Genomic DNA, 19,975 nt, shown 5'->3' with positions numbered 1-19,975 from the left:
TATAGTTATCATATTTTTAAAAATTGAAATGGCTGTCAAAAGATACAATAGAGGAGTTAGAGATTAATTGAGTCAATTAGTGAACACTATTATAGAAGTCTGGGTAACACTGGAAATTGTGTGAGGTATTCTTTGCTTCATCAGCATATTTCCAGTCATTTTGGTTTTATGCTACCATTTATTGATGCATTATTAGCCAGTCATTGTGTTGAATAATTTACAAACAGGATCTCATTTAATCTTTTAAATGACATAAATAATTTAGGTAAACAATTTTATTTCCATTTTAGAGACGAGTAAAGCAAAGCCCAGAGGTGAAACACTTTGATCAAATTGCTCAAATATTAAGGGGAGGAATGGGATTTGCCACATTTTCTGTCTTGATTTCTCTTCTCGTTTTTTTTTTATTATTATTATTCTTTCCCAAGGATATGTTTTATTGATTTTAGAGAGAGAGGAAGGGAGGGAGAGAGAGAGAGTGATAGAAACATTGATTGGTTGTCTCCCGTACACACTCCAAACCAGGGATTGAACCTGCAACCTATGTATGAATCCTGACCAGGAATCAAACCTGCAACCTTTCTCTATATGGGACAGAGCTCCAAACAGTTTAGTCACCTAGTCAGGGTTCATTCCTTTTTCATAACCAATGTTTTTCTCTACAGTATATTTCTCAGCTTTTTTTTCTCTTTTTTTTTTTTTACCAACTTCCTTTTTCTCTACCTCATAATATGTTAAATCATAATATACAATTTTGCATTTGTTTTCATAAAATATATGTCTGAATTTTAGCTTTTCTTTGCTTTTTTTGTCTTTATTTTCCATTAGAGTAATATTGGCCTCCTAAACAGAGTTGGGAAAGTTAGGAAGTGTTCTTTCCTCTACTATATTCTAAAAGAGTTTGAGGCGCATTATTTATATGTTAGACTTCTTTAGACAGACCATCTGACTAAGATTTCATTTTCAGATGATGTTTAATTGCAAATTCAATTTCTTTAATAGTTGTAGGACTATTCAGATAATCTATGTCATTTTAGGAGAGTTTTGGTAGTGTGTGTATTTTTTGTTGTTTTATTGTAGAACTGATCCCCTCCAACTAAGATTTCATGTTTTTATGTGTAGAGTTATTTGTAGCATTCACATATTATTCTTTTAATGTTTGAGTCACCAGCATCTGTTACCTTTCTAATATTGGAAATGTATATCTTCCTTCTAATTTTTCTTTTTCAGTCTTGGTAGTCTAGGTTTATCAATTTTATTCTTCTTTTCAAAGAACCGGCATTTGTTTCACTGATTTTTCTCCATAAGTTTTCTGTTTTTAATTTCAGTGACTTCTTCTCTTGTATTTATCATTTCCTCCTGTTTGCTTTGGATTTTTATTTGAGTTGCATTTCTTCTAGTTTCTTGATTTAGATCATTTTTTTCCATAATATAGTAATTTAGTACTATAAATTTCTTACTAAGCAGTACTTTAACTACATCCCACATATTCTTACATAGTTTCAATTTCTTTCACTTCATTATTACCTAATTTACGTGGAAACATTAACTATGGCTCATTGGTTATTTAGAAGTTTGTTATTTATATTCTAAGATTTTTCTGTTTTCTTTCTAGTACTTTTTTCTAGTTTGATTCTATTTGTTCAGAGTACAAACATGTATGGATTCAATTGTTTTAAATTTTTGAAGAGTTGTTAAGTTTGACCCTGGATGTGCTCTCTCTTATTGAGGTTCATGTGGCTTGAAAATAAGTTGTAGCCTGCTGAAGGTTCTTTAAATGTCAATTAGGTTCCTATTTGTTAATGGTACTGTTAGGAAACTAGGTAAAGCTGGCGGGGGGTGGGGACCATTAGAAAGGTTTATAGAATCACCTAGTATTCACACAGGCCAAGAGTAGTCACTGAAAGTTCCCATAGTGATATTTCCATAGTGTAGTGGTTATCACTTTCACCTCACAATCATTTTGACTATTATAATTCTTTTGCATTTCCAAGTGAATTTTAAAATGAACCTATCAATTACAAAGCCACAGTAAGGAAAAAAGTGTGATACTGGCATAAATACAGATACATAGACCAATGAAATATAAGTGAGTGTTCAGAAATGGACCTACACATATTAGACAACTGAATTTTGACAAAAGAACAAAAGGAATGAAGTGCAGAAAGGATAGTCTTTTTAATCAGAAGTGCTGGAACATATGAGACACACACTAAAAAAATAAATAAATAAAAACTCAAAACTAGAGTTTGTATCTATGTCTTACATTATATACCAAAATTAAATAAAAATGTATCATAATCCATGGGCTTTCATAGTATATTTTTATCAACTTATAAAAAAAAATAGCTGTGATCATGGGGAAAGCAAAATGTCTTAGATAAGATAAAAAACACGATCCATGAAAGAAAAAAATGGATAAGTAGGGATTGATCAATGTTAAATACATCTGCTCTTTAAAACATACTAATAAGAGGATAAAAGCAAACCATCGATCGAGAGAAAATTTTGCAAATTATATATCTGATGAAAGAATTGCAATCAGAATGTATATAAAAGTTTTGAGACTCAATTTTGAGAAAACAAACAACCCAATTAAAAATAGTCAAAGAGTTTGAATAGATAGTTCATTAATGAAAATCTACAGCTGACAAGTAGGCACATAGAATGTTGCACAACATTGTTGGTTGTTATGGAAACAAAATAAAACCACAGTGAGATAAATCTATTGGAATGGCTTAAGTTAAAAGAAAAAACTCACCATTTCAGTTCTTGCTAGAGATATGAGGGAACTGGACTTTTATAATATACTAGAGGCCTGGTGTACAAAATTCATGCATGGGGAGTGTGTCGCTCAGCCCAGCCTGCACCCTCTCCAATCTGGGACCCCTTGAGGGATGTCTGACTGCCCGTTTAGGATCAGGCCTAAATGGGTAGTTGGACATCCCTCTCACAATCCAAGACTGCTGGCTCCCAACTGCTTGTCTGCCTGCCTTCCTGATTGCCCCTAACCGCTTCTGCCTGCCAGCCTGATCACCCCCTAACCACTCCCCTCTCAGCCTGATTGATGCTTAGCTGCTCCCCGGCCAGCCTGTTTACCCCTAACTGCCCTCCCCTGCAGGCCTGGTCACCCCTAACTGCCCTCCCTGTAGGTTTGCCCCCCCCCAATTGCTCTCCATTGCAGGCCTGGGTCCCCCCACCTGCCCCTCTCTGCAGGCCTGGTCACCCCCAACTTCCCTCCTCTGCTGGCCTGGTGACGCCTAACTGCCCTCCCCTGATGGCCTGATTGCTCACAACTCCCCTCCCTTCTAAGCCTGGTCCCTCCCAACTGCCCTCCCCTGCTGACCATCTTGGGTCAGCCATTTTGTGTCCACATGGGGGCAGGATCTTTGACCACATAGGGGCAGCCATTTTGTGTGTTGGAATGATGGTCAATTTGCATATAACTCTTTTATTAGATAGGTTAGAGGCCTGGTGCATGGTTGGGGATGGCTGGTTTTCCCTGAATGGTGTTCTGGATCAGGGTGGGGGTTCCCTTGGGACATGGGACAGCCTGGGTGAGGGGCCTGTGGTGGTTTGCAGGCCAGCCATGCCCCCCAGCGACCTAAGCAGAAGCCCTGGTATCTGGGACTTATTTATTTTCTATAATTGAAATTTTGTAGTCTTGAGTGGAGCTTGCCCTATGGCTGCAGCAATTTTTGTAGGGATTTATTTATCTTCTATAATTGAAATTTTGTAGCCTGGAGCGGAGGCCGAGGCAGGCCAGTGCTGCAGAAGCTTGGCTTCCTCCATAGCCAGGGGCAACTCAAGCCTCTTGCTCTCTCTAGTTCCGTGGCTGTCACCACTTTTGTTGGTATTTATTTATCTTCTATAATTGAAACTTTGTAGCCTTGAGTGGGGGCCTGAGGTGGCCAGGGTGTGTGGAAAGCTTGGCTTCCTCCATTGCCTGGGAAACCCGAGCCTCCTGCTCTCTCTGTGGCCACAGCCATCTTGGTTGTGTTAATTTGCATATTCACTCCTGATTGGCTGGTGTGTGTGGCTTGTAGGTGTAGCAGAGTTATGGCTAATTTGCATATTTCTCTTATTAGATAGGACTAGTGGCTTGGTGCACAAAGTTCTTGCACATTAAAAGGGAATTAATTAGAGGAAATATGTTAATATTACTATTTGTCCTTTATAATAGAAGTGTCTGGCCAGCCCCACCCCCATTGGATGACACCAAGACCCAGCCGGCCCCACCCCCATCAAGTTCCACAGGGTGGGGAATGCAGCCTCATGAACCAGGCACCAGGGTGGGGGGCATGGCCTCAGGTTCCCCAGCACTGGGGTGGGGGTGTAGCAGCCTCAGGTCCCCTGGCCCTGGTCTGCACCATGCAGCCTCACCCAGACCCTCTGTGCTGTGGGACCCATCAGTGCACCTCCTGGTGACTGGTTATTTGGTCATTATAAATTAAAATAAAGTCATGCATTTAAGCATGCACATTCATTCTCAAAGCCGGATTTGTCTACATTTTCTAAACTGCAAAATGAATACAATCTTCAGCCAGATAGCATCTTAATGCCAAGGTCTTTATATAATGACACATACCATTCTCTCCACTCAGTATGCTCCTTTTGAATGCATTAAGTGTATGCGACTCATATGAAAGGCACTGCTGCTTGCTCTTAACAGAGGAAGTATTAGCTCATTACCTAATGCCATAAAGTGTTTTAAATGGCATATCCCGACTTTAACAATAGGATAAACAACAACAACAACAACAACAACAACAAAAACCCACAAAAAATAACGTTAATTTCTGTGGACAGCAGAATCCTCTTCCTTTCTCTTTGTTTTTTTCTGCTTTTCCATGAGCCTATTTGCGCTCTGCCTCAAAATCAACACATAAGACAAAATCAGGTGCTGTAATCTGCATTTTATAGTGCCATTTGAGTAAAAAGAGGTTTTCTTCAGTCTTTACTTTTTAATCAAAGCAGCTCAAACTTGCTCCCAACATCCCAGGATCCAACAGGGCTGCGTGGACACACCTTTGCTAGGTGCTGTCAGGCTTCAGGCCTGGGGCAGGGAACATGCCAGGTGTTGCTGGAAATGAATCAGCTCTCCTCTCTACATAGTAGGAGTCTTTTCATTATAAAATCCAAAGCAGCAGCTGTTTTCCATTACTCCCATCCCCAGCCCTCTTCACCCTGGGGCATAGGAAGGGGCTGGGAGGATATTTACTCTTGGCTCTTTGATTTCTCTTATGTAACTGAACCCAGTGACAGCTGCTTCTCTGAGCATAACACCAGCCAGCTCAGGGCTGGCCGCACCTGGAAGGCAGAGCTGAACAGGGGCTTTGACCAAGCCTGAGTGCGCAGGTCACAGCAACCTAGGCAGATGGGCTGCTCCTAAAAACTCTAGGCCCCTCCCAGCTCCACACCCTGCCTCCCTGCTCTTCCCCTTTCACCCACAGGTGCCACTGGCATGGTGTGCACCAAGGCTTGGTGTGCAGAGGCCAGAATTGCAGGTTCAAGATATTCCGCCTCCTCCTGGCACTTTAAGCCATAAGCACAGGCAGGGACCTTTCCACTCGGTCTTGGTCTTTGGTCACTGCTGAGATTTTCTGGACTCTCTAGGCCAGGGACAGCCAGGACCCTTTTCTCTGACCAACACTGTGCCTGCAGCCTGCCTGGGGTACCCCCAGCCCTGGGAAAGTGTGGGGGCATGGCCAGCCTGGGTGAAGGGCCATAGGGTGTGGGGGGTTGGCTAGCCACCCCACCCTCAATTGGGGTAGGAAAGGCTGATCAGCGGTGGGTCCAGGGAAGGGCCTGGAAAGGGCAGCCATCTTGTGACAGCTTTACAGTGTGAGGGTCAATTTGCATATTACCTCTATATTATATAGGATGGCTAAGTGGGGAATGTGAAATTACCCACCATTTTAAAACAGTTTGCCAGTTTCTTATAATTTAAACATACATGTATCATATGATCCATCCATTCCACTTTCCAATATTTATCCAAAAGAAATAAAAGTATATGTTCGAATAAATACTTATGCACAAAGGTTTTAGCTGCTTTGATAGTAATAGCCAATACCTGGAAACAATCCAAGTGTCAATCAACAGGTGAATAAACAAACATTCACCTCTGATAGACTACTACGTAGTAATATAAAGGGATGGACTATTGACTCATGAAACAGCATGAATGAATCTCCAAAGAATTGCTGAGTGAAAGAAATCAGAGAAAAACTATATAATCCTGTATTATTCCATTCATATAAAACTTTAGGAAATGCAAACTAATCTACATTGACATAAAGCAGATGAGTGGTTGTCTGGGAAAGAATACAGAGGATGGTTGGATGGGGAGAATATAAAGGGGCACAAGAAAACTTTTTAGAATGATGGATATCCACTCTCTTCATTGTGATTTTTTCCCCAGGAGTAGACATGTCAATACTTATGAAAGTCTACACTAATAAGCATGTATAGTTTACTGTATATTAGTTATAATTAAATCAATCTGTTAAAAAAAAAAAAAGCAGGACAAGACATAGTTATTTAAATTGTTATAATAGAGAGTCCCAGGTTTGATTCCAGTCAAGGTCACATACCTTGGTTGCAGGTTTCTCCCTCGCTCAGGCCTAGGTCAGGTTGCTTATTCTGACCATAAATGTATTGATGAAAATGGAGAGGGTGTTGGAGTATGAAAATACATGTACTAAGATGAGTTATGAGTGCTAATTATTTTCCATGCAATCAGAATATAATTAAATTGAATATTAGCCAGTAATCTCCAAACAGCAAATTATGGACATTTAGATAAAAAGTTGGGTAATACTTTCTGACATTATAATGAATATATTTCTGAGAACCATTTTTTATAAGTTGATAAAAATATACTATGAAAACTTTATACAAATGAACAGTTGCCAATATTAAACTTAATACCTTTTCTTTTTTTTAGGACCCTCTGTCCTTAATTTTGGTGATATTTGTGTGAACTCCATAAATACTCATCAACTGCATGTTGTTAATATGCTACCTAAGTATATTTTGATCCATTTAGATGCTAATTTGAAAGAACTTCAGAAAACCAAACAATTTTCATATGTGATTCCACCTTCATCCAATACTCATATTTCAGTTACATTCCAGTCTTCCACTGCTGGAAAATTTTGGAAGTAAGATTTATTTTCAAATTTCTATTTGCTATTGTAGAATCAAAGTGTCCTATTATAGGATATGTTTTTATTTTCCCTAATAATTAATAGTGTGTGTATATATATATATATATATTTTTTTTTAATAAATCTTTATTGTTCAGATAATTACAGATGTTCCTCTTCCCCCCCCATAGTTCCCCTCCACCTGATTCCCCCCACCCCCACCCCATGCTCTTATCCCCTACCATTGTCCTCATTCATAGGTGTAAGATTGTCCAATCTCTTCCTGCACTCCTCACATCCCCTTCCCCCCAAGAATTGTCAGTTCACTCCCTTTCTATGCTCCTAATTCTGTTATATTCACCACTTTATTCTGTTCATCAGATTTTTTATTCACTTGATTTTTAGATTCACTTATTGATAGATATGTATTTGTTGTCACTTTGTTGTTCATAATTTTTATTTTTACCTTTTTCTTCTTCCTCTTCTTAAAGAATTCCCTTCAGCATTTCATATAATCCTGCTTTGGTGTGTCTGAATTTCTTTAGATTTTTCTTGTCTGTGAAGCTCTCTATCTGACCCTCAATCTAAATGATAGCTTTGCTGGGTAAAGTAATCTTGGTTGTAGATTCTTTTTTTTTTTTAAATATATTTTATTGATTTTTTACAGAGAGGAAGGGAGAGAGATAGAGAGCTACAAACGTCGATGAGAGAGAAGCATCAACCAGCTGCCTCTTGCACACCCTCCACCAGGGATGTGCCCGCAACCAATGTACATGCCCTTGACCGGAATCGAACCTGGGACCTTTCAGTCCGCAGACCGACGCTCTACCACTGAGCCAAACCGGTTTCAGCCGTTGTAGATTCTTGCTATTCATCACTTTGAATATTTCTTGCCACTCCCTTCTGGCCTACATAGTTTCTGTTGAGAAATCAGCTGACAGTCGTATGGGTATTCCCTTGTAGGTAACTAGCTGTTTTTCTCTTAATGCTTTCAAGATTCTCTTTTTGTCTTTTACCCTTGGCATTTTAATTATGATATGTCTTGATGTGGTCCTCTTTGGATTCCTCTTGTTTGGGGTTCCATGTGCTTCCTGGACTTGTAAGTCTATTTCTTTCGCCAGGTAGGGAAAGTTTCTGTCATTATTTCTTCTAATAGTTTTTCAATATTTTTTTCTCTCTCTTCTTTTGGCACTCCAATAATTTAGATGTTGGTACACTTGAAGTATATATTATATTTGATCCCAAAATATAGAAACTATATATGTATCAATTTATAGATTTATAGACTCATATTTCAGTTGTAGTCTTCTTTCATGATTACTTTGATGTTTTGTTAAGAATTGAGGATGTTAGTCATGAGTATGTGCATTTTTACATGTAACTTAATTCTATAATTACAAATAATTATTATCAATTAAATTCAGATGCCTTTGTTGTATTACAGGTCTTTCACCTTTAGAGTGAACAATATACCTGGTGGGCACCTCCTAGTGAGGGCAATTGTTATGCCAGTAAGACTTGAGCTATCCTCTAATGAGGTAGTATTAAAACCACATGGCTTCTTGCTGAAAACATGTTTTAGGGAGACAGTTACGTTGCATAATCGTCAGAATTATGTTGTTCACTTTGAATGGATACCAGTAAGCAGAGAAGAAGGAGAATCATTTTTCATTCGTCCAAGTAAAGGTAATAGTTTATTGTTTGTTTGATTTAGACATTCATTTATTCATGTATTGTATTCAGGCATTAATCATTAATTATATGTGTACTGTATAATGGTACTATGAACATAGAAATAAATCTAACATGGTCATTTGGGCATTTATTTTTGCATACATAAAATATACAGTGGTGCCTCACACAACGAACTTAATTCATTCCAGGAGCAAGCTTGTTATGCGAAAAGTTCGTTATGTGAAACACGTTTTCCCATAACAATACATGTTAAAAAAAATAATTCGTTCTGTAGCATAAAATATGCTAAGATGACATAAAAAAAATATGCTAAGATGACATATTTTTATTTAGATACATCTAAAAACATAATTTTTTTTTAAAAAAAACACACATTTTTTTAATTTTAAGACAGACTAAGTAGAGTCTACCGAATCTTGCACATCTTCATCCATTTTCTGCTTTTTGGCCGATGGTTTCATGAAAAACCTGTCCAAAGTTCGCTGTGCGAGACGTTCGTTATGCGAGGCACCACTGTACATTTGATTTAAAAATATGAATCCTATATTAGAGTTCTTAGAGAAATGGGAATAATAAGAAATATATATATATATATATATATATCAAACATAAAGAGATAGAGAGACATATAGAGATTGATCAAAGGATTGGGTCATATGATTGTATAGGCTGGTAAGTTTGAAATCTGTGGGGTAAGCCTGCAGGCTAGAGACTCAGGGAAGAATTGATGTTGTAGCCTTGAATCCAAGGAGAACCTCAGTCTTTTAATTTAAGACTTTTAGCTTATTGGATGAGGCCTTCCCACATTGGAAAACGTATCTGTTTCCTCATAATGTATTAATTTAATGTTAATCACATATAAAAAATACCTGTTCACTAAAACCTAGACTGATGTTTGCCCAAACAACTAGTCACCATAGCCTGGCCAAGTTGACAAATAAAACTAACTGTGACAGATACTGGTGAACTCAGTATTTTTTTGTTTAGTTTTAGTTTGATGATGATAAAGTATGATTCAGAATGCTTAAATTTTTTGAGATTGTGTATTCTTTTAGAAGGATCTACAAATTCTTTACAGTCAATGTTTAATACAGGTAATAAAGTCTAATTAATAAAATTAAGAACTTAAAACTGTCATTTAAATAAGAATATTTTATTGATTAATTTTTTTGAGAGAGAGCAAAAAACACATTGATTTGTTATTCCATTTATTTATGCATTCATTGGTTGTTTCTTATATATGCTCTATGTGCCTTGACTGGGCATTGAACCTGCAACCTTGGAGTATATGGATGCCACTCTAACAAACTGAGCTACCTGGTCAGGGCTTAGAATTACCATTTTTTATGGTTCCTTGTATTTGTTAAATATATTTTTAACTTGCTTCTTCCAGTTCCTGGAATTGGTAATTCCACATAATGTACTGTTACAAAAATGAGCCCTGGTCACTGCTAACCTGTCACTTATGTACTAGCCTATCACATTTGGCAAACATCATTGTGATGTTTTGTGAATATCTCATGAGGACACAAGCTATCTTTTAAAGTAAAACAAAGGCAAGTTAGAAGCAGAATGATAAATATGGTGTCTTCATGTCAGGTACATGTCAGGACTTTCCAGTTAGATGGAAAGATCTGGGTCCTTGTATCTGCAGTGAGTCGCATGGTATGTTTTATCCAACTGAAGTCTAATGCTGCATGAGAAATTTAAAACAAACTTTGGAGTCAGATAGACCTGATTTCAAAACTAGTCATGGCTTTTTACTAGCTTTGTGATCTTGGGAAAAATACTCGATAAGCACTGGTTTCTTTATCTGTAAAGTGAAGAGACTACCATATCTCATAAAGATTAAATATATGAAAAAATTCTTCCATAATGACTGACAAAGAGTATGTGTCAAATAGCCACTTGATTAGGACAATTGCTGATTGTTTGGATTCCCCCATCCCCTTGAAGTATCCTCAGGGTAATAACAACTTATGCTTCTTGCAACCCATCCTCAATTCCTTATTCCCGCTTCCTTCCTTCTGTCTTACTTTCCCTACTTTCTTCAATTCCTCTTTCTCCTCCCTCCCTCTTTATCTCTAATTTAGGGATAGTCTTCATTTGTGATCAAAACAGAGTACATATCAGATCACAGAGGAATTCTATTTTGTAGAAATCTTGCATTAGGTGTATATTCTTGTATTAGTTATTTCCAAATCATGACTTTTTTATAATTCTACCAGTGTCTGTAACAGGGAGTTTTATGAACAACTTAAGTGTACAATTTTAGTGCAGATATAGGCAGAGATGTTGACAAACTTAACAAAGAGTAGGACTGTTCCTTCATTTGGGTTGGAGATCATTGATATAGCCATATTTAATCTTTTTACTAACCTGGATTGATTTAGCAGAATCCAGATTATTTATTAAACATTTCAGGTATATTTCCATTATTATTTAGCAGATTCACTTGACCCAGCTCTTTTTTTGTGTGTGTGGTTATTAATATTGATAATTTTGGGTCCTGCTCCAATATAAAGAAAAGCTAAATGAATAATATGAAGAAAGAGAAACTATTTCTACACATTTCAGAGATTCTAGGTAAATCTCCAGTATTTAAAAAAAAAACAAAAAACAGGTATCTAGTAGTGCTAGTTATATAATCTGCATCTTAGCTTATAGGCTTGGCACTTTTCCTTGTCTTTCTTTAGTCTACCTATGGCTGAATGGGCTGGGCTTCACCCTAGTGGCTGCCATGGAAATGCAGAGATGATGCTGAATTTGTCAAAATAGAGATGGAATTGCAATATCATAAACTGCAACTCCAGTTATACTTCTCATGATCTTTAGTTCTTATATTTACAGGGGATATTTTAGTATTTACTTTTATTTTCTTTGGGTTGTTCTTAGAATTTTTTAATCAAAGCACAAGAACACAATAGCTTTTAATTCCAAACAAAATGTTTATATGAGTAATCTCATTAGTCCTTAAGTATTTTTTATCTTTTTTTAAAATTGATTTTAAAGAGAGGAAGGGAGATGATGACAATGAATTAATGATGACAATGAATCAGAGATTGCCTGCCTCTGGTAGGATTCCTACTGGGGAATAGAGCCCATAACCCAGGCATGTGCCCTGACTGGGAATTGAACCATGACCTGGCTCATGGGTAAATGCTTTACCACTGAGCAACACTGGCCAGACACTTTTGATCTTTTTAGAACACAATTGATACAGTACTCAAATCTATTTCCGATAACAATAAACAAAGTATACATAGTTTATATACATAGTTTTTTCTTATATCATTTCTTCTTTTGATGCTCAGAATAAATATCATAATTACTTAATTTTGTTTTTGCTTTGTGTAAATAGAAACTGAATTTTTATCAAGTTGTTTTTCTTATATTCCTTTTGCTATATTGGAGTTATATCTCAGATAATGTATTTAATCATGTCCCTCACTATATTTTTTGTAAACTAAAATAGTTCTAATTAAATGTTATATTGTGATTGTCCTTTCTTTATGAGGTATGATATATTTTGGATTTTGTTTGGTTAGTGGATACTGTAGGGAAAAGTGTAAGGGTGGACTGATGTTTTTAAAGATGGAATTGGCTTCTAATATGATGTTTGCATAGGCATTATTCATGTTTCTTCTCATTTTGTTTTCTTCTTTGTTGTCTTTAACCTTTCTGAACCCTTGAGTCTGCTCAGTTTTCAAACTTGACTTGAATCAGTTCACTATCTTTCTTAATTATCTCCCTCCTTGGCCATTTCTAATACCTGCCCTTCCAATCCCACCTTGCTCAGTCTAACCATCCAGTTTATGTCCCCTGTTCCCTGTTTAAGTGCCTTTATACATAGCATTGAATCTTCCATGTCCAAGTTACATCCCATCACAATCTTTTCCACACACCTCTCTCTTCTAGCACTGTCACTTGCCTTTGACACTTCCCTTGGCTTTGTCTTCCTCTAGAGTTTCTGTTCATCCTTGAGTCACAACACAAATGCCATCTCTTTAAATGAGGTTTTCTCCACTTTCTTGGGCCAATTTTGACTCCTCTCCCCATCTTTTCAGCTCCCACTGTGTATTTCTTTAATGTTATCTACAATTATATGCTTCTATACATTTCCTATTGTGGTAGATGTTGCTAAGCCCATACTGATATATATTCCCCTTCCTAATAGGATCCTCATTTTGTTTGGCTAAGCAGTGTTCTTATCTAGAAATCTCTTTTCCCAAGCTTCTTGCCAAAGAGATATGGACAGGATTTTCTTTTATTGCCATCCTTCTTTGTGCCAGACACTGAAATACTTCTACATATTTTAGCTTATCTAATCCCCTACAAAAATTCTCTGCATTAGATAAAGTTATCCCCATTTTATGTATGAGGAAACTGTTAACGTGGGTTAAGTAAATTGTCCAAGGTCTCAGCTAGTAAGACAGAGAGTTAAAACTTGAATCAGGGAGTCTGACCCTTCAAATTGTGCTGTTTTAATCACTATGCTATCTTTCTACATTGAGAAAGGCCACACAGTAAGGAATGGAAGTGTGGGAAGCTAGAAAGAGCATTGCTCCTTGAAGGCCTTGTCAATCTGTTAAGGCAGCCCCGAAATACCTATTTGTGGATGTCTAATTTCATAAGACAAACAAACTCCTATCTTCCTAACCCACTGTATCGGGACTTTTTGTTACTTATAAACAAATCTAATCCCAGTGGACTCCCACTAGACTATTATCTCTTCCGTGCCCAGTTTCTATTATTTTTATAAATTACTGTATTGACATTCAAGAGTATTAATAATACCTGACAATGAGTGTTCTCTAGGCATCATGTGCTATGTTAATCTTTACATGTATTGTTATCTCCCTTCATAGTCATAGGATGTAGTCACTATATCTTTTTTAAGATTGAGGAAACTACCATCACATGAGAGTCACCCCGACCCAAAGCAAAGATTATGGTGATCACTCATCTCTCTCCGTTTATTGCCCATTGCCTTTGAATCTCAGGTGATGCTTTCTTCATTAAGAAAGAACTTCTGAGTCGTTGTTTCCACTAAGTATTATTTACTTCCTTTAGAGATGATGCATTTATGTATTTTTAAAAATATATTTTATTGATTTTTCACAGAGAGGAAGAGAGAGGGATAGAGAGTTAGAAACGTCGATGAGAGAGAATCATCGACCAGCTGCCTCTTGCACACCCCCTACTGGCCCGCAACCAAGGTACATGCCCTTGACTGGAATCGAACCCGGGACCTTTCAGTCCGCAGGCCGACGCTCTATCCACTGAGCCAAACCGGTGCTGGCAAGATGATGCATTTAAAGAGATAAGCAGCTCTCTCTAAATTTGCTTGATGCCACCTGGGTTCTCAGTACATTTGAGTTATAGAAATGTATTGATTACTCATAGCTATATCAGAAATTACATTTCTAGGGATATGAACATTTTTAAAAAGCCTCTGGTAATTCCTTCCTCTAAAAACTGAATAATAGTCTGATGTTAATAATAAGTATTTCAGAATATTGAGAAACATGGAGGGGACACAAACAGGGATCATGAATGGTTTTTGAATATGTATGTATAAAGCCATTTCTAGCTCTAGCCAGTTTAGCTCAGTGGATAGAGAATCAGCCTGTGGACTGAAGGGTCCCCGGTTCAATTCCAGTCAAGGGCACCTACCTACCTTTCAGGCTCCTCGAGCCCTAGTCAGGGCTTATGCAGGAGGCAACCATGAACATCTCACACTGTTGTTTCTCTGTCTTTCCTTCTTTCTTCTACTCTCTATAAATCAATGGAAAAATATCCTCAGGTGAAGATTAAAACAAAAACAGAAACAAAATAAATAAAGCCCTCTCTAATCTTAGAGTGTTTGTTTCATTGATCAATTTCTGTTTTTTTGGATTTTTTTTGAAATATTGGCATGCTTTTTGTCAAATATTTTCATCTGCCTTTTAAACTTGAAAAATAAGATGTATTTTAGATTTTAATGAAACTATGAGTCTATACAAATTTGATAATCACTCATTTAGTATTTTCCTATACTTTGAGTTTAATTTAAATAATTTGTTATATGATGTTATATTTGTATGCCAGCCCTTATTTTGGATATGAAAATATATATATTTAAAATGTGGAACTGTCTTATTCTCTCTAAATCCTCTGTAGGCATTGTTGAACCATTCTCCTCATTGGAATGTGAAGTAACATGGCTGCCCGGTTTCTCTGCGCCAGACAGGGGAGAATTTACTCTTCAAGTTGATGAAGGAAACACGATGACACTAAAATGTGTTGCACATGTAATGATTTCCTTTGAACATGAATTTTATTTTGAGGGGTTTTAAATTGGTTGACATATGTGTGAGTAGAGTAGTTGGATATGTATACTATGTTAGTAAAACCTGATTTTGCATGCAATATTTAGTTAACTAAATTATGTTATAATATTTTTGGAGCCATAAATTAAGACTTTGCTAAAAATGTGTTGCTATCTAGAATTAATTTAGCAATCTAAGACTTTTGTGATAACAATATTAGGGTATTTCCATTGCTCCAGACTTAAAATAAGCTGTGTCCTACTGCTGTCACTATTTTGTGTTTGACAAGTTTACTAATATAAATATTTCCCACATAGTCATCCCATGTGTTTTTTTTTTTCCTGATAGGTAAAAGACCAGCTATTTAGTAATGCAGACTTGACATTAATAATAGATATCACTTATTGAGTAATTACAGTGGCAGGCATGATACTAAGTGCTGTTCATGTATTATTTAATTTAATCCTTATGACAACTCTATAGGTATAGACTAATAACTCAGTTGAGGAAATGGAAGATTTGATTGGTTAATGAACTAATATAGGTTTACACATGCAGTAGTGCCCTAATTGGAATTTATATTCAGATCTATCTGTCTCTACAGCCTTTGTTATTACCATAAAATTTGCTTTCCTCTTTCTCCACACTAGGATTGGTTAAGAATTAAACGTTGAGATATCAGAATAATAAATTAGATTATTTTTTGTTAAACTTTTAAAGCCCTTAAAGTTAAATGGACTGTGAAATGTTGTTCTTAAGAAAGTAAAGATGGAGCAACATTAAGTGATTAAATAAAATGTTCAAGTGTGCCATTAATTTATGAAAGACTTGACCAATTCCTCTTCTATTTATTTGAAAATTATTGCTCCAATTACCATGACATGTTCTTCAAATAATTTTAAGAATATACTAAAACCTCCTATGATAATAAGAAATAATATATCATGTGTAAGGATAATAGGGTCTGGTGTAAAGAGAACTAAATGAGGAATTAGAAAACTTGGGTTCTAGTTGCCTTTGACTATGGTTTGCTTTCTTGTAAAATGGGAGAGATGGGTTATTTTAACATTTCAAAAAGTGTTTTCTGTGAAATGATTTGTGTGGGGAAAAGTTAGGGAGTCCTGCATCGATGTAATTCTGTGAATCACAGTAAATTTCCTTCTCATTATCAGATAAGCAGAGTGTACATTATCAGCATATTAAGTGCAGTGAGAAGGCGTCTAGTAGAACCCTGCTTGGATAATCTCATTTGGCACATTATTTTCCATAGTCACGTGCCCCTGAACTCTTTCCTTTTACATAGCATAAGGTAGCACTGTACATAGTTGGGTAGATGATCTCTTACATCTCCTTCAGTGATTAATTCACATGATTCTCGGTCTTGGATTTACTTTCTCCACAGAGTTATCTTACTCCCCCTGCCTTTTTCATTTTAGGAGTACAACTTAAATAGTTGTCTGTTTTCCTTTCTGTATTTAAAAAATATTTATTGTTTAAAAGCATTACATATGTTCCTTTTTTTCCCCTCCCATTGACCCCTTATGCCCTCCCCATGCCCCAGGCCTTCACTATCCTATTGTCTGTGTCCATGGGTTATGTATATATGCATACAAGTTCTTTGCTTGATCTCCACCCACATCCACCATCCCTCTGAGATTCCACAGTTTGTTTCATGCTTCTATGTCTCTGGATCTATTTTGTTCAACAATTTATTTTTTTTCATTAGATTCCACATATGAGTGAGATCATGTGATACCATAAAATCTGATAACACCTCATATTTTAGAAATTTTCATGAAGCTGAAAAGATTTAAAATTGTTTGGTGGCCATAAAAAAAGGTGTTTACTATTATTCATCTGCATTTTCCCTGTCCTCCCTTCATTATTAGCGTGGTAACACCAAGGTCTTGTTTTTGGAGCCAAGGATACTCTTCAATAATATCCCTCAAGGTTTAACAACTTTGAAGAAAGTCATTCTTCACAATGTGGGACAAAACCATGCCTATTTCAAGGTGATGTAAAATCTTGGGATCTTACTTAGATCAGATCACATTATAATTTGAATATTTTGTGATGAACACTATGGCATTAATATTTTAGTTTTTATAAATTTGGTAATGCTAATATTTAGATATTTCACATGATACTTATCTGAGTATATTTTATGTAATTTCCCATAAAAATAACTTCTTCCTTTCTTTCTTAGTCTCTCCTTTTCTTTTCCTCTTACCCTCTTTTTTTCTATCTGTTATTTTGTTATATTAAAAAAGGTAAGTGATTTGAAGAAAATACCATTTAAAAATGTATTTTGTCAATGTCATATTCCATATTTAATTACATGCTTTTTCTTTTATCCTCTCTCATCAGGATTCTCAAGGTATCAACTTGAACCATTCTAAAGATATTGTATATATAGTTTTTTTTTTAATTGCCAGGTGGGAGTTTGTTTAAAGTGGTGATAATTTTTTTTTTTTATTATAACTGAAAAATCTATTAACATCTCCTAATAGAAGTTAGCATTGGAGATCTTTCATTCAAGCTTTATATTTACACTAAAGGCCTGGTGCACGAAATTCTTGCACTGGTAAGGTCCGTAGGCTTGGCTGATGATCAGGGCCAATCTGTAGGGCAACCAGCAAGGTGATCAGGGGGGCCCCACTGGCTCCAGCCTTGGCCAGCCTGGCACTGCTTGAACACTGGCCCTGCCCCCTCTCCGCTGCTGCTGGTTGCCTCCTTCTGCAGGCTGGGGCAGCTCTTTCATTGAGCCTCTGCCCCCTAGCAGTCAGTGTGCATCATAGCGACTGTCATTCCATGGTTTCTGCTGTTTGGTCAATTTGCATATTAGGCTTTTATTATATAGGATCTCTTTTGCCCCAATAACCAAATGAGGATACCATTTTCTACTCTGTTGCTTCCAAATTAGATTTTAAGGCTTTGTTTCTTCATGCCCACAAATATCTTAATTTCTTATCCCCTTTTAAATATCTAATTTCCCTTTATTATTTTGGATTAAAGGATTGTAGGCAGGGCTAAATTAGTCTCTGACAAACCATATCATAAGTTCATTTTTTTGAATGTCAACATGATACCTTAGACATTAGGCTATCAAGGAAATGACAAAGAAGAGGCAGTTACTTTATCATCTTGCTTCCCAACTACCTTTGCTTTCGGTTTTTATGATCAGGGAAAAGGCAAAATTATCAATGTATCTAGAACTTTAGCATCTTCCCTAAGAGATATCGTTCATCCTTTTAAATTTTGCAGTCTTGAAAACACTTCAGACAATAAATGTCAGCTTCCTATTTGAAATGGAAGATGCCACTATTGAATGTTCTATTTGCAAATCCTTGTTGAAGTTCAAACTATATGTACATCTGGTGTTTGAAAATCAGTTACACAATCATCTCATGCCCTGTGCCTGGAGGAACTCTAGATAGTAGTTTGAAAGCTTTCCTTTGAGAGCTTTGGAACAGTAACTTGAAAGGATAATGAAAACAAAACAGAACAAAAACAGCCTAATAGAAACAGAGACTGTTTTATGGTTACCAGAAGGGTGAAGGTAGTTGAAAATGGGAAGGGGAATGTAGTCAATAATTTTGTAATAAGTTTGCACATGACAAATCATTACTAGAATTATTAGGATGATAACATTGTAAGGTCTAAAAATGCTGAATCACTATATTGTACAGGTGAAACTAATATAACAAATATAAGATCATATGCCAACTATACTTAAAAAAATTAAAAAGATAGGATAATTAGCCTTTCTGCAAATTTTCTTTTACAGGTTTGCAATAAGAGTCGTATGTCTATCATTAATATTGTTCCATCAGAAGGAATAATTCCATTTGGGGGGCTAACTGTTGTCACTATCACCTGTACACCTACCATGGCAGAAAAATTTGATACAATAGCAAAGGTATGTTTATATACATGAGTCCCTGCACCATATTTATGACTATGTGGATTTGTTTGGTTCAGATATTTGTAGTGTTAAGTATAATGCTAAAAAATGTTACAAACATTTATTTTTAGAAAGCTTATTTAATGAAGTGCAGATTTTTTTTCATTTTACTTTTTTTTCTTTTTTTAAATTATTATTAAGGTATTATATATGTACATATCTTTCCATTGCCCCCCCCCCTCCAGAAGTGCAGATTTTAGCAATCTGAAAGAACAACTACCTTGTCTATACCATCTATTATAAAAATGGTTAGTAGAATCTGGCAAGAGGATTTGTAGAAAATATTTCTGATAAAAGTTGGTTATGGAAACTTGTACTAAATTGAAATTAACATCTTTCATTAATATGAGGCATTTTCATATGAAATTGGAATTATATTTGGCATCTTTAACTTGTGACAAGCCCTTACTAGTCATAGAGCAAAATATGTTTAATGGCATTAATTATATATCATAGAAGAAATAATCAATTTTGGAATGCTAATTAAAAATAGCTTTAATGACTAAATGAATTACCAGCAAATTCTATATGATGTTAACATCTATATTTTATAGCACACATTAAATGTTTTACTATTTTATATTCTAAGAATCATGTAAATGAAAAGATATTACCTTAATTTTAGGGACTTATCTGTGTTCATTAAACAAAATAAATAAAATAAGACCAGTCTGTAATAAATTTTACGTATTATATAAAGCCATCTGAGGAGAGACCAAGATGGTGGCCTAGGTAAGCACCTAAGCTGCCGCCTTGCCCAACAATTTCAAAACAACAATTAAAATCAGAATGGACATCATCCAAACACACAGGAAATCTGGCAGAGTGGGAAATCTACAACCAGAAAAGAGAGA

The 19,975-nt window shown here is 36.1% G+C and overlaps 1 protein-coding gene across 1 annotated transcript in view; it reads left to right on the top strand.

Annotated features, from left to right (window-relative positions):
• CFAP47 (cilia and flagella associated protein 47) overlaps positions 1-19,975 on the top strand; it is a gene marked incomplete at both ends in the record, with an annotated part of 384,890 nt that overhangs the window by 56,949 nt on the left and 307,966 nt on the right. Inside the window, 5 exons of the mRNA XM_084869970.1 lie at positions 6,950-7,166; positions 8,596-8,837; positions 15,009-15,139; positions 17,047-17,169; positions 18,945-19,076. Of these exons, the coding sequence (XP_084726096.1) occupies positions 6,950-7,166; positions 8,596-8,837; positions 15,009-15,139; positions 17,047-17,169; positions 18,945-19,076 (845 nt within the window). The remainder of the gene's footprint in view (positions 1-6,949; positions 7,167-8,595; positions 8,838-15,008; positions 15,140-17,046; positions 17,170-18,944; positions 19,077-19,975) is intronic.

The sequence above is a fragment of the Pipistrellus hanaki genome (assembly GCF_964339955.1).
Source record: "Pipistrellus hanaki genome assembly, chromosome: X".
Taxonomy (NCBI): domain Eukaryota; kingdom Metazoa; phylum Chordata; class Mammalia; order Chiroptera; family Vespertilionidae; genus Pipistrellus; species Pipistrellus hanaki.
Note: the sequence above shows the minus strand (reverse complement) of the source record. Positions and strands in the feature narration are given on the sequence as shown.